The sequence below is a fragment of the Engraulis encrasicolus genome, chromosome 20, assembly GCF_034702125.1.
Source record: "Engraulis encrasicolus isolate BLACKSEA-1 chromosome 20, IST_EnEncr_1.0, whole genome shotgun sequence".
Lineage (NCBI taxonomy): Eukaryota > Metazoa > Chordata > Actinopteri > Clupeiformes > Engraulidae > Engraulis > Engraulis encrasicolus.
In genome coordinates this window covers 36060395-36076114 of record NC_085876.1, presented here as the reverse complement: position 1 = coordinate 36076114, position 15720 = coordinate 36060395, and the positions used below count along the sequence as shown (strand labels likewise).

General features: G+C 43.1%; 1 protein-coding gene across 1 annotated transcript; it reads left to right on the top strand.

Annotated features, from left to right (window-relative positions):
- The first annotated feature begins 1302 nt into the window (after positions 1 to 1302).
- LOC134435891 (formyl peptide receptor 2-like) lies at positions 1303 to 14669 on the top strand. Its single transcript, XM_063184932.1, has 3 exons — positions 1303 to 1437; positions 10798 to 11356; positions 12246 to 14669. The coding sequence occupies exons 2-3, from the start codon at positions 10799 to 10801 to the stop codon at positions 12765 to 12767; spliced, it is 1080 nt and encodes a 359-aa protein (XP_063041002.1). The 5' UTR covers positions 1303 to 1437; position 10798; the 3' UTR covers positions 12768 to 14669.
- The last annotated feature ends 1051 nt before the right edge of the window (positions 14670 to 15720 follow it).

The following is a 15720-nucleotide window of genomic DNA, read 5'->3' as shown; positions in this document are numbered from 1 at the left end:
ATGTAATATAATATAATATATAGACTCTACAGCCTAAGGCAGTCTAAAGTTCTACATGCCTATAACCCGACCTCGAGCACCTGTCCCCCAACATGTCTGTGCATTCATGAAGTGACCTCAGGTCAAACTTTAATCTGTCATTGACTGTATGGAATAGTCCCTTAGCCCACATAATTGCGGCACCCCTTCAAGCCTGGTCTTTTCATTTAGTCTCGCCAAGTCTTGCCCATAACATATTTCCAAATCCATGGAACTGTTCTACTAAACCCCAATCAACAGACATACATTCAACTGGGCAAATAGTTTCTGTATTTTTTGTTGTTTTCTGATCATTTCAATTTTCAAAAAGTCTGTTCAAACGTTAAAAAAAAGTTTCCCTGTGTATCAGCTTTAAGATGAGGTACATTTTAAAATCAGGTAAACTAAATGTTTGCTCAGTCTCATAGGAGGCAAGACAAGAGCAAAAGCTCATGAGGATTTAGGTGCAGCACGGAAGGGAATGTAAAGATGTGTATGTTCACAGTAAATTTTGGGGTGTTAATTCAACACTTAAAGAGTTAATTTAAGTCCAAATAAGTTCAAATCAACCCTCTAAGTCCTAAATGAACACTGCAGAATTTACTGTGTTGATGTAACTTCTGGGGAAAGTGAGAATCATGGCTACTGCAATTAATGGTTCCGGCTTTCTGTTGACTTCAGGTTTGGTTTAAAGTTTAGAACATTGCTGGTAAAAAAAAAACACTGCATAACATTGAAGGCACGGGGAAACAATGTAAAAGTGCTAACGTTGCCCAAAGTAGTGATGGGGTGGTCAACATGGGTTCAGTAAAATTGAAGTAATTTAATATAATATTAATCTAATTTTCATCAAAGAGATAAGGTTTTGTGTGCATACGATAACAAATACACTTCTGCTATCTGTTTAGAGTTAACCAACAACTGTTATGTGGTGGGCGTGGGTGAGGTGCCTGTGTGTGTGTGTGTGTGTGTCTGTGTGTGTGTGTGTGTGTGTCTGTGTGTGTGTGTGTGTGTGTGTGTGTGTGTGTGTGTGTGTGTGTGTGTGTGTGTGTGTGTGTGTGTGTGTGTGAGCACGCACACACGTGCGAGAGAGAGAGAGAGAGAGAGAGAGAGAGAGAGAGAGAGAGAGAGAGAGAGAGAGAGAGAGAGAGAGAGAGAGAGAGAGAGAGAACACAACTGTGGGTGTGGAACTTGTGGGCAGTGCTCAAGTCACTTCACCACGCTCCCTCCTTCTTTCACATGATACAAACAGAGAGGGAGAGAGAGAGAGAAGGAAGAGCAAGGGGGAATGAAAGAGAAAGAGAGAAATGGTCTTGTGCTGTGTACGCTGTCAGCTGAGATGTGAAACACCATACAAGATGCTCATTTAAGTCAGCAGAGCACACAGAAGGATACAGCAGACATCTGGCTGAGAAGCAGGTAAGCATGATTTTATATGACTCACTTCAGTAAGTTCAGAACTAGCTGGCCTCTCAGTGTACAATGTACACCTTTCCACCTGGAGCATATTGTTAACCCCTTAAGACGCGGCTTTATACATTTGTTGTTACCAGTATGGTAATGACCAAGTCGTGGTGCATTACTAAAGGGCCTGTGTTGTGTCATAGTTTTGTAGTGCTATGGTAGTTACATTTCAATGACTAATACAGTGTGCCACTGGAGGTACGGCGTGCATTAAGGGGCTACGGAAGATTGTAATATTTGTAATATTTTTTCTATAGTCTATTTACTATAAAACATTCACAGTAGACCTGCGGTTTGAGTAGAATTATTTTGTTTCTTTTTTATCATATCTAAACAAACTGTGAAGCATGCAAGCAAACATCATGTCGCCTGGCTCACAATATAGGCTACACAGTTAAGTTTCGATCCAGGTTGTATCCTCCTTAGTCCACACCTTTCCACATGCGAAATGGCTTGTTGTTCGCTGAAATATTTAGGCTACAACATTACAAAACCGTCTCAATATTTACAATGAGTCTTCTCACATGGCTTGATCATGTCCATCCTGGTAACAAGGGAGTGTCTTCTAATATATTCACTATATAACCAAACTACAAATTTCAGTCATTGTTCACATCAGACCAGAGTGTTGAATTGTCATGTTTTGCTTCTGCAAGTTCATGTGTCAGTAAGTTTGAACAGAAGTTCAATACTGCCATAGCCCAACTGAGGAAGACAAACACAATACTGAATGGCATATCAAAATATATACAGTACAGTGCATATACATGTATTTTATAATGTATATACTGTATATTTATGTATTGTATATACGTGTATAGGCTAACTGTATTGCCATAGTCCATGACCAGCAGACCATTTCCATGTACACAGACTAATTTTCAGATACAACATAAAAGTTACAATTAAAAAGGTTGTGACAGCTTTGTATTGAGACTTATAGACGCACACACACACACACACACACACACACACACACACACACACACACACACACACACACACACACACACACACACACACACACACACACACACACACACACACACACACACTCTGAAGACACGTTGAGGAAATGCTTCTGGGACCAATGCACTGTGGCCCTACAAGGTCAGCTCCTTAGTGCTGTGATCCTTGTGTATCCAGAATTGCTAACAGCTTTGGCCAGGCCCAGGACAAAGTCATCTGAAAGGGCCCCCCACCTAATGCATACAATGTAATGATGAGCCCTCTCTCCCCCTGGTCCCGGGACAACTGACCCGCTTGCCCCCATTGTTAGTGTGTGTATGTCATTTATGAATGAGTCCTGTGCTGAACTCGGTCAAGTGCTGCAATGCCAATGAACTTATCTTTTAGGCAAGCTGACTTTATTTGGCCTAGATATCTGATTTCACACAAAGAAGCTGTTCAGAAGATACTGTACATACAGGATAATATGTGAAACACAAAAAAATAATAAAAAAGTAAGCATAAAGAATAAACGTCAGTAAGTAAAAGGGAAAATAAGGTAATTACCACATTGTTAACAAACGCACAATTTATGTGTGGTCATACAACCTATGCACCACCATTCATGTTTCACTCAGTTCTGTTAAAAGTAGGCTATAGTGCAGCACAAACAGAATGACTTTAGGGCCAAAACGGGGCTTGCTGTGGACATGGAGACTAAACTTGCGAGTGTGGCTCTCCACTTAAAGTTGCAGCACAAACAAAACACTGAAATAAAACACATGGTCACACTGTCTACAACTTAACCCAACAGAATATATCCCAGCAACAGTGTGTCTAATTGTTATTCTTACACTAGAGTGGTTGTCTTTTCATTTTAGTGTTACTTTAATGCCAGAGAGGGGATGATTAGTGGTTTCGTTTTCAGCATTCCGGTTCTAGTCAATTTGGTGCCCTAGGCGAGCATCCCTCTTTGCTTTTGGTGGAATTAGAAATTGGCATCTGTAAACAACATAGTGTCATCTGATCTGACAGAGCACAGCTGGTGTACTACCTAGATATATACTGAGTGCCCATTAATAATAATCGTCAATATAAAGCTTAATGCTTCATTTTGCTTAATGTTCTAATTCTGTGGGACTGGGCGCCTCCAAGACTTTTGGTGCCTAGGCGACCACCTGGTGTGCCTATGCCTAGCGCTGGCCCTGCATTTAAGACTGATGCTGCGTATATGCCAGGTCATGTTAAGATTGTCTACCTTAACTGACAGAGTATGTTTTCTGCATTGGTCCATCCCAACTCACAGAATGTCTTTTTGCACATTTACTACTTTATTTTATTTTCCCCTCCCTGACTATTCCTGTGTTATTTGTGTCTTGAAATGTCCATGTCGGCATTTGTGTATTTATGTAAGCTATACTGGATACCTGAATTTCCCCCTGGGGATCAATAAAGTTACTCTACTATATATATGCTGCATTGACCTATGGCTGGAGTGATATGCCTACTGTTCAGTACAGTAGAGGCTGCCATCAGGCTCTTGAGATATGATTGTGTATTCAAATGTTAGAGTGTAAGGAACACATTCTAATGCAAGATCAGCGTCCTAGCTTTTAAATGCAACTTATTTCATGTTTTTATGTGCTTTAGAGGCTGAGATGTTTAGGCGTTTATAGGCTGACAGGCACCTTTTCCCAAAAAGGGGCTGGGGGGCATACATTTTTGCGTTTTTTTGCAAGTGTCTAAGGCATAAATGGGTTAACATTTCAAAATGAATGTGCATAAGCACTTAAACAGATAGACATTTTTGAATTATACTATTATAAAATTGCACGAAAAATATCCAAGCAACAGTGTATCTAATTGTTATTCTTACACTAGAGTGATTGTATTTTCATTTTAATGCCAGAGAGGGGATGATAAGTGGTTTCATTTTCAGCATTCCTGGTCTGTTGAGCTTAGTTCCATGGAGTGGTTGCTTTAATTACAGTGGCCACCACAGCAGGGTGATTGGGTGGCAGGCAGTGTAAACAGTCTTGGATACACTCCGGCTGTGTATCAGCCAAGAGATAAAATAGGACACAAGGTTGACTGTTCGGAAAACAAGTCAACTCGCGCGGCTCAAATCCTTTTCGCCTAGCAAACATGCTTGTGTGGCCTTATCCCTTATCAGTGCAACTAAGTATTAAAAATCTCGTCTCGTCTGGATGATATCTGACCGTTGTTTGAGCACAGATGTTTACTTTGTCTTGTTTGTTTTTTTTGAGGGTGGACGAGTGGGCATCATGACTAAAGCATTAAGATAATACACCATAATAATAATTTAAAAAAATAATGTAGTAATGATAATAATAATAATAATAATAATAATAATAATAATAATAATAATAATAATAATAATATAAAACAATAAATAGTAAAAACAAAAAAAACATTCAGCTGTAAGCAAATGGACATCTAGGAAAGCTCTTTTGACATGACTATGCATTATAGTCCTATGACATGGCACTGACCATGGCTCAAACAGCAAGGGCTGGTTCAACAAAGACGCTTTTGCACACCTCTGTAGTTGGGTAGGTGCGTAGGATGTTATCCCAGCGGGGTTGTCAGTCAAGTGCAAAGAAATCCCGCACACTGTCCATTCCACCAACAAACTTTAATACGTTTCGGTCATCTGACCTTCTTCAGGTAAATGAAATATCTCATAACATGACAGAAAGGGAATCTTCAGAGATGAATATGTTCAAATGACTCAAAAATCTTTAGTGTCTGATATGTTGCCATGATAGAAAATGTCTTTTATATTGCCTTGTTGACTATTAGATTCATCTGGAGGGAAGACCAATATATTGATAGCCGGGGCTGTGAATTCTTCTAAATATTGAGCCAAGGCTGTTAAGTCTTCTCTTTTTGGGAATGCGGAAGTGAAAGAATGAAGCATTAGGATGAGAGGTCATACGTGTTACCCATTTCCGTGGCCTAGAAATCTAGACGCCCCTAGCGACCGCTCGCCATTTCCCCCTTTTAGCAAGTAAAAGCTGAGGCCCATGAGTAACTTCATCACAATGCTTTGCTCTCTTTAGGACAGTCAGTTCTCAACCTGTTTTGAGTAAACGTCCCCATAACCTCATCATAAGCCTGCCAATGCCCCCCCTAGTATTAAAAAAAATAGAATAGACTGGCCCTACAGTGGCCTAACGGTAGGCACTCGTCTGCTATGCGGCCAACCCGGGTTCGATTCCTCGCCCGGGTCCTTTGCTGGCCCTTCCCCGTTTCTCTCTCCCCACTCGCCTCCTGTCACCATCTTCACTGTATTATCATCAATAAAATGAAAAAAAAAAACCAAAAAATTGTCAAAAAAAAAAAAGAAGAAGAATAGTCTAATGCACCCCAATGGCAACTAAGCACCACCCCCCTCACAGCTGTATTCTTCTCAACGCCCCCCTAGGGCTCCCCAACACCCCCTGGGGGGCTGTAGAGCCCCCGTTGAGAAGCACTACTTTAGGCCGACATGTAGCTGTGTATCGGTCAGATCACTTTGTCCTTTGCTAGATCTATTCTCGAATTTCCATGAAACGTGATTTATTTTATTTTTGAGTGTACTAATATCTATTTATACTGGATTAAAATTATGAATGGGGAAATAGTTGCCAGTGATACACAGAGGGGCAGATTTGTGTTTCCAGACGAGGGGCAGACTGTGATTCAGACACTGCTCATTTCCTGCATGCCCTTTGTCATGGGCAAGACCTGAATAAACGCATGTGCAATGAACATGCTGTATCCAGGGCATTGGTGGGGCATGGTTGTTCTTTTCAGATGCCCACGTCTGGCAGCACCCCGTCTGGTTAACCAAGATGTTTTCATTTTGACTCATTTGGTGAGAAGAGTCTAGACACTAGATGTGTGTTTGCTTTGCAGTGGGGTTCTTTTGGATTTTTGGATGTACAATATATGGGTTGTTTTTTTTGTTTTGTTTTGTTTTTTGTTTTTTTTTGGGGGGGGGGGCATTTTTGCCTTTATTTCGATAGGACAGTATGAGAGGTGACAGGAAGTGAGTGGGAGAGAGAGATGGGGGGAGGATCGGCAATGACCTAGGCCGGAATCGAACCCTGACCCCCGGCCTAGCAACCCAGTGCCCTACCATTAGGCCACGGCAGGGCCTTGGAAATATAATGTCTCTTCGCTTCGACGATTGGTTGTGAAAAATCTAGCTCAGGGGAACCAGAGGGCAACCACAGGCTTCACAGAGTTTCCAGCCTTATCATAGCAGTGGTTTTGCAATGTCATGCCAGAGAGAGTAGAGAGAGAGAGGTTCCATTGGCCCATTGTTTTCGGGTTCTATTATTGGGGGTGAAATCCCCCTTTAGGCAGACCCAGAGCCATCTAATAACAGAGTTACGTCACTCCCATAGACCTCTATGGTCCAATCTTTCCACAGCAATGGCGGCTCTCATGGAGCCTCACAGAGCGTTAACATGGAAATCCCCATTGACTTTAGTTCTATTAGAAGTAGTTACTTAGTTCTAGGAGGTGGCCGTAGAACACAGAAAATGTGGTAAAGGTAATGTAATTTGTTTGTACTTAATCTTTGTTTGGTATGTGATGGTTCTGTGTTAGTTTCCAACGAACAGAAGTTTACTGTTAAGAAACATTTTAATCTACGCAAATCACATCACCAACCGACTTCCTGGTCCCCGGTTTGCGCAACTCTTATTAGACGGCTCTGGGCAGACCTAGGCAGACCTGAGGACTGTTCCATTCAATGCTAGGAGCATTATGACACGCCCCTTTAGGCAGACCGGAACCTGGTCATGTTAGGTGCCCATAGAAACCTATTATGTTGGCATATCTCTATACTTAAAGAATCTCTGGTCATGCTGCTGTAAATACATTGTATAGTCTCATCTGCCAGAGAAGTGGGGCATCAAATATCTTGCTATTGTTGATATTGCTGGCTGACAAACATCTTGCTAAAGATATTGCTGGTTGGCTGCATCAACTGATTTCGGCCCTCAGTTCTGTCTGTAGGCCTGTGTTCAGCTGCTGTTTCTCAAATGCACTGCAGTCCCAGATGCATGAAGTGAAACTGTATATGCAAGGCCGCTGACAGCTTTGGTTGGCCCCAGGACAAAGTCATCTGAAAGGGCCCCCCACCAAACATTCAATGTCATGAGGACCGAATTGTGGGCCCCCTCTCTCCCTGGGCCTGGGACAACCGACCCCTTTGTCCCCCTTGTCGGCTTCCCTGTGTATATGTGTCCTAAAGATGCTATCTGGCCCTGCATAGAATATGGAGGGTGATGAGCCAGCTGACACAGACAGCGTACACATCCTTAAAGGGACACTGTGTGAGATTTTTTGTTGTTTATTTCCAGAATCCATGCTGCCCATTATCTTTTTCATGAATATTTACCACAACCATCAAATTCAAAGTGTTCATTATGACTGGAAAAATTGCACTTTTCATACATGAAAAGGGGGATCTTCTCCATGGTCCGCCATTTTGAATTTCCAGAAATAGCCATTTTTAGCTGTACTTGGCTGACTGAACTTGGGCCATACTAGAAAATATTAGTTTTGTAATTTGGCAATAGGCAACCCCGTTTCAATGAGCAGCATAGTTGCAGTACCTTTTTTGTCCATTTCCTGCACAGTGTCCCTTTAAAATGTGCTAAGACATGGTCTCTGTTATAAGTTTGTTGTAGCATGGCAATAACCAAATCATAATGCATTACACAAGAGTATGTGTAATGTTGTAATATTGTAGTAGGCCTACTATGTGAAGTGTTTAAATGAATAACAAAGTGCTCCACTGGCAGAATGGTGCACATTACAAGGCTATGATTTGTATTCTTGCTGTTCAGTTTCTGTTCCTGCTCTATGCTGTACTGCCATACAAAGAGAAAGTGCAGTAATATTGCTAACATTGAAGCTATAAAAGGCCTTCAACGTATTGTTGGAAAATCTAGTTATTGCAAGTTTGACAAAGCAGTATCTTTAAATTGGGACACGTTTGGAGCACAAGGCTGTGTCCCAAGATAATTGAGGTATAATAAAGACCAGTTTCAGTCTAAACTCAATTTTGACTGAATATGTAGTTACTGCATTTTGCCTTTGTAGGGCAGTGTAGGTTACTTAGATCTTTTGTCAGTGCGGCCTCTAAGTCAATAGATGAGACTGCATGCGTTGTGTATACATGTGTTGTGTTTTGGACCACCACCACCAATTGTGGACTCACCCGATAAAATACCCTAATGTCAGGGCTTGACATTGGCAACTGTCAACTGGACAAAAAATGGGTAAAGCTTGGCCGTGGTTAACCATTTTAGTCTCACTAGCCTCTTTGGCAGGTAACTTATTCTTGGGTATGACATATATCAGTAATAAATATCCTGTTTTTACACCTTGTGGTATATTTAGGTTCAAGAAAAATCATGCATATTCTATTTGTCTGATATATTGTTGGTTCACTGAATACACTATGCTCATAGCACTGATCATCTTGTTTTTATCACTTCATTTTCTGAGTTTAGATGTATGATGGTAAAGACAATATATCTAAAAAATAAATACTGACAACAAAACTGTGGATAGTAGAAAGGCTGAATGGCTAGTGACTCTGAAAACCACTTGCCACTGTAGCCAACGAGCAAAAAGTTCAAGTCAAGCGCTGCCTAATATACTCATTTAACAGTCAAGTAAGCAAATGAACAAGAACAACACACAATAATAATCAATTGTTCTCTGTGCTGTAGTTTTGAATGATATGGCAAGCCACTGGAGAGTGTTTTGTGTTGTAAATTACGAGTTGAATACCAGCCAAAAGAAAAGGAAAAAACTATTTTGTGTCCCCCCCAATCCTAACATTGGCCCTGCAGCCATGATGCTCTCTATACTGTCCTTGCACAGTACAGGGTGCTGAGTCTAGTTTGCCTTCATCCACAAAGTGAATGCAGGTGACGCCACGCCACGGGCAGTGCTGCACATCCCCTTATCATTCACGAAGAAACAGGTCATTCTGCACGAATGTTGTGTCCTTGCCCCCTATATGCTACTGCATGTTCCTCATATATATGCACCATTTCACACTTTGAGCAAGGAGGGCACTTTCCATGTCAGTATATTTTTCATTGTGTATGTCTCTCACTATTGCACACGCACACGCACACGCACACACACACACACACACACACACACATACACACACACACACAGAGACACACAGACACACAGACACACACACACACACACACACACACACACACACACACACACACACACACACACACACACAGAGGTCACGTCACTTTTTCCAATCCTGGGAGAGATCCGTCCGTCACTAAAAATGGAAATTAAGTGACAGAAAAAAACATTCATTCTTTTCTTTTTTCACACACACAGGTATTTGCAACTTGGACATGCTATTCTGGTTATGCACAATAATGTTTGTGGCCTATGTACTGTAGCTAAAGTCAGGCCACCTATATGCAAATGTACCGTTATCTCACTATCCGGTACTGTTACCTGGTAAAGGGCTCTGTAAAAGTATAGTTTCAAAACCGTCTTGTAATATTTGCAGATACTTCCTGATGATATATTTTGGCGCCACTGCCTAGGTCTATGTCTAGCCTCAGCCTGCAACCTCCCAACACACTAAAACACAGACACAGACCTACACACACACCCTGACACACACACACACGCAGGCACACACACGCACGCACACACACACACACATACACACACACACGCACGCACGCACGCACACACGCACACACACTCGCGCAAGCACACACACAAGTTTTCACCTCATGTTTTGCTTAAGCACACGTTATTAGAAGCTCACTTAAATACCTCAAACCACAAGCACCGCCATGAGCAAACTTTTTTTGTGTGAGAAAGACAAAGAGAAAAGCCAGGGCAATTCTGATATGTCTGATATGTCTAAATACAAAATCATATGTTTATTGTAAAAATATACGTAATATGAACATAGCATGGCACATCATTTTATATTCTCATGTGGGGAAAATGATCATGTGGGCTTTCATCTTCAGTTCATTCTCTGCTCAAGCGAATTGTAGCTATGGTATGTTAAAAATATCAAATGTATTGTTTCTGAACGGGGGCTCTGCAGATCCCCAGGGGGGCATTAGAAAGCCCTTAGGGGGGTGGTTATTGAGAGAAGGGGGTGCTCAAGCAAATAGCATATGATGTGGTAAGGGGGGCGTTTGTTAAAAATAGGTTGAGATCAACTGATATAATAATGTCTCCCTCTCCTTTGTTTGTTTATTTATTTATTTATTTATATCTTTATTTATTGTTTATTTCTCTTCGTTTGTTTGTCTTTTTGTTTGTGTGTAGAATGGCCTTCAACAGTTCCATCCTTCCGCCGGTAGCCATGGCCTTCTCCTCCTCCTCCAAGAGTGACAAGGCCGCCATAGACATAGACGCCATCGTAGACAACATAAACATCGTCCTCTACACCATCACCGTGGTCTTCGGAACCATCGGCAACAGCGTCGTCATTTGGGTGGGCGGAGTCCGCCTGCCGTCCAAGGTCACCAACGTGTGGATCGTCAACCTGGCCGTGGCCGATCTCATCTTCTGCGTCACGCGCGCCATCTCGCTGGCCAAGAAGCTCTTCTTCGACCACTGGCCCTTCGGCGTCTTCCTCTGCAAGTTCAATGGCTTCTTCAAGTACGCCAACATGTTCTGCAGCGTGTTCCTGTTGGCCGTCATCAGTCTGGACCGGGCCCTGTGCGTTTGGCGGCCCGTCTTCACCAAGCAGCACCGCACCATTCGCAACGCGAGGATCGTTAGCGTCATGGTGTGGCTGGCGGCGTCCATCATGAGCTCACCGTACTTCGTCTACCGGGAGGTCTACCTGGGCAAGAACAATCTCAGCAAGTGCAGCTTGGAGGTAGGAACCTTCATAATTGACCTGTCCTGGGGTGAATTTCTCAAAACCAAAGTTGCTTACTACATTAGCTACTTTGTTGTTTTCAATGCATTTTCCCATTGGCAACTACCGAAGTTGCTAACAGGCTAACAACTTCCCTTTTGAGAAACTCACCCCAGGGCCGCTGACAGCTTTGGCTGGGCTCGGGACAAAGATTATAAAAGGGCCCCAAACCCAATACCCCCCCCGTCCCTGGGCCCGGGACAAGAGACCCCTTTGCCCCCCCCTTGTCGGTTTCCTTGGACCTGTCTGCCTGTCTATGTGTCTGTGTGTCTGTCTGTCTGTCTGTCTGTGTTTGGATGTGTTGCTTTGTGTGTCTGCCTTTCTGTCTGTCTATCTTTCTCTCCGTCACCCTGTGTGTCTAGAGTGGAATAGAGAAGAAATCATCCAAATACATTTGTTTGTAACAACAATGATGCTAAACACATGATGCATAACGCTTACGATAGGCGATAGACATTCTTGTTACTCATCTGGTTTCATGGAATTAAATGTGAAACTGAAATGAAAGAGATCAGGACAGAGTATAGAGTGCGCTTTTGTACGGTAAGTACTTGGAAGTCTATCTTCAGACAGAGAAATACACATGCTTCGTTCAGGTGGCCAATGATTTTCTACCTCAAAGAAATATAACCCTAGGCAAGGACACTTAGACTATGAGAAGTCTAATGACTTAAATCCCAAGTTCAATATTGCAGCAGCACCTCCCCCGCCCCTTGTCTTTGGTTTGTGAGGTCACTTCCCTGTGTCTATGACTTTGTTTCATGTAGCTGTGAAAAAAGCAATACAAATTTCTATGAGGAAAAAAAGGGAGAAATACAACATGACCATATGGCCATTATGTTGACAGGTGAAGGAGAAGGAGGGTGAGAACTCGGCCAAGACGGCGCTCTACACCATCCGCTTCCTGTGCGGCTTCGCCCTCCCCTTCCTGGTCATCCTCTGCTGCTACATCCTGGCGGGGGTGGGGATCCGACGCACGCGCCTCCGGGGAAAATCTCGCCCCCTCCGCATCCTGGCCGGCCTGGTCTGCGCCTTCTTCGTGTGCTGGGCGCCCTACCACATCTTCCTCCTGATCAAGATGACCAACAGCAAGAGCAAAGTGGTGAAGGTCGGCCACACGTTGGCCAAGGGCGTCGCCTACTTCAACAGCTGCGTCAACCCCGTGCTGTACTTCTGCATGGGCCTCAACTTGAGGCGTCGCCTGGGCCAGACGCTGTCGGGCGTGTACCGGCGAGCGCTGGCCGAAGACGGAGATGGGCCGACGACGCAGTCGCAGGACAATGGCGTGGAGGAGAGCTCGGGCTCCCTACCTGGACAGGCGGCGGCGCGCCGCAAGTCATCACCTGCTGTTGGACCTCCTCAAGCCTGACTGGATACCAGGAGGTGTTTCACCACACCACTTTGTACAAAGCCTGTGTATAAGCTTACTGTCACCAAAATTGTAATGAGACGTCTTAATCCGTCACTTAAGGCTGGCTCCACACTAGAGCGTGGCGGAACAGCAGCGAGACGACTGAGGTCTTTCTGCTTAGTTTCGGCCGGTGTGTTCTACTCTGCCTTTCACAGCGACAGCGTCGGCGTGCGCGGCCAGTCCAGTTCAAAATCCCCCCCACAGCCAAAGCTAGCGTGCTACTTTGCCTTTCATTTGAATGGAACACCGCCGGTCGCTGCCATCCAAAATCCGGTCGAGTTCTTTTTTCCAAATGTAGCACGGAGTGGAACCGGCTCCCGCGCCGCTGACGCCCAACTACAGCCGGTTGGTGTGTAAGGACAGATTTGTTTCCATGTATTTTCGCCACCACCGGTAAAAAAACGCTTCCGTGCCGCGACGCTTCACCGCTTTGGTGTGAAAGCAGCCTTAGGCTCTCATTAATGTCATGGCAATGTTCTTATGATGTAGTTGAGTCTTTTCAGCAAAGACTGAATGAGTCCATCTGAACAAAGAGGTTACCACATTTCCCAGAGGTATTCACACTCTTTTCTGTGCTTCAACGATCTGGTGAGGCAACAGTTCTTTAAAAGAATAAACATTCTATGTCCATACATAACGTCTTCATGGAACTTTCCAGAGATTTTTTTGGGTGTGGTTTGACTTTTCATGGAAGGCTTTTGAATGTTCTTCTTTTTTATTGACCTTATGTTCACCCCGGGTCATTATATTCAAAGTTCAAACTGTGCCCTTTTTTGATTGGGAAATCATACGTATTCTTGACTGACTCAGGCTGCCAATGCTGGTCTAAAAAAGGGAGAAGACAGAGGGAGAGAGAGAGAGAGGGAGAGGGGAAGTTGTGTTTTTACCCGTTGTGTGCGTCTGACCACGGAGACTCTGCGCCACAGCATTAGTCACAGGTTTTTAGACAAGTGTGTCTCATCTGCATCAAACCAAAATGACCTGCCAAAAATACTTAACTGTGAAATTTAGACCAAAGTGGCTAGCCAAAATGACTTTACTGTGAAGTTCCGCTTCACCACCTGTTCCACTTTCTTCTTCGTAACATCTTGTTCGTTTTTTTTTCACTATAAAGGTCACTATGGATGTGTTGTGACAAAAAATTAAACGGTAACAATGTTACTTTGAAAATGTTCTCCGCCTTGCATCTCCTAATGTTAAATGTTGTTTTACGTATTTTATTTGATATTGATGATGATAAGAACATAAATACATTCTATGTTTCCATGTGACTTATGTAAAAACATAATATATTTTTACTTGTATATAACGACTTGGAACTAATTACTGCTTCTGCTTACCAGCCGCTGTATTTTCAGTATTTTGCGCTTGTTGTAAATTCACATGCACCACATGAAAATTCTTTCACTTCTACTGACGGATTATTTTGTTTGTGTATAAGTAATAAACTGAATTTACTTCACCCCTTCATAAGACCAAATCCACAAACTTCTGCTTTCATTGATTGTTAGATCCCTTCTTGCTATTGCTTCTGGTGCTCAGTGTTGCCAGATGTGTCTGACCAAATCCCGCCCAAAAGCTTCTCAAAAAACGCCAAAATGTGCTAAATTCCACCCAAATTCAACAAATTACATTGACTTCTATGGGCCCAAAACGGCTGAAAAAAAAGCCAAATGGCCAATTTTCCCGATTTTTACCCGCAGACGCTCATTCAAAGTAGCACAATTGGGTGGGCACCCGCCCAATCTGGCAACACTGCTGGTGCTTCTAATGCTTACCAACAATTTACCGTCATTGCACAATACAATGTAAATAGGCCCCACCATAAAGGCTGTTGTTACGACTACCCAGCAGTTTATTCTTCTTTGTGCCTGACAATAAAAAAAAATACAAATATACAGTTTGTGTGTGTGTGTGTGTGTGTGTGTGTGTGTGTGTGTGTGTGTGTGTGTGTGTGTGTGTGTGTGTGTGTGTGTGTGTGTGTGTGTGTGTGCGCGCGCGCGCGCGCGCGTGTGTGGACAGTTTAGGAGAAGTGAAAGGTAAAGAGAGGGAAATCAGAAGCAGAAGTGGCCTCCTCAGCAGTCTCCTCTGTCTTATTGCTCCAGGACGAGATGGCCACTGAATGAGGTAATGGAGGAGGGCAAAAGGGGGATTTCACAGACCAAACAACTTGAGAACGTGCCTTTAGAGATAGAAAGAAAGGGAAAAGAAAGAGAAAGTAGGAATAAAAGTTATATAAGTGAGGCTTATGGGGGCTTTTTTGTTTACCAGAATAGAAAACCACTACCTTCACAAAAAGAGACAACAAAAAAGGCAAAGCACAATATCTGAAAGAAAAAAATGGTCTTTGGTTTACCAGCAAACCACTATGGCCATATGTATATATGTGTAACGGAGGCCAACTAGCAGTATGGCGTGGAGCAGTATAACCTTCCTCCCGAAGCCTCGTGCGGTAGCGTTGGGCTATCGGACCGGCCCTTTAGCTCAGCAGTATCGTACTGTGACTCTCATTGATATGGTGCTTGCAACATGATCTCCACAATTCCGTGCTCCTGGACGCGGATGTTAAGGACACGAAATCTCTGTCCAAGAGCACGGATTCTGCCAAAATTCTGTGCTCCTGGACACGGAATTGTTTTCCGTGATGCACACAGAAGTGCTCTCTCTATACTCCCACAGCTCTATGTTTCCACAGTCTTGTGTTTTGCTCTGGATTTTTCCAATTTCAAATATTTTTTCTCAAAAAAACATTTCTTACTGACAGGTTAGGGTTAGGGATTGTTTTGGTCTGGGCACAGCTAGTATTCTTTCATTCATTATATGAATTTGATAGCCTATCAACCAACTGGAATAGGTATTTCTCAAAAATGACTTTAATGACAGGTTAAGGTTAGGGAATGTTTTTGTCAGG

Bases quoted from the DNA above. Each gene is read 5' to 3' on its own strand.
- LOC134435891 (XM_063184932.1), top strand. From the start codon at position 10,799: ATGGCCTTCAACAGTTCCATCCTTCCGCCGGTAGCCATGGCCTTCTCC. The intron at 11,357-12,245 runs GTAGGAACCTTC...TTATGTTGACAG, and splicing joins TCAGCAAGTGCAGCTTGGAG to GTGAAGGAGAAGGAGGGTGA.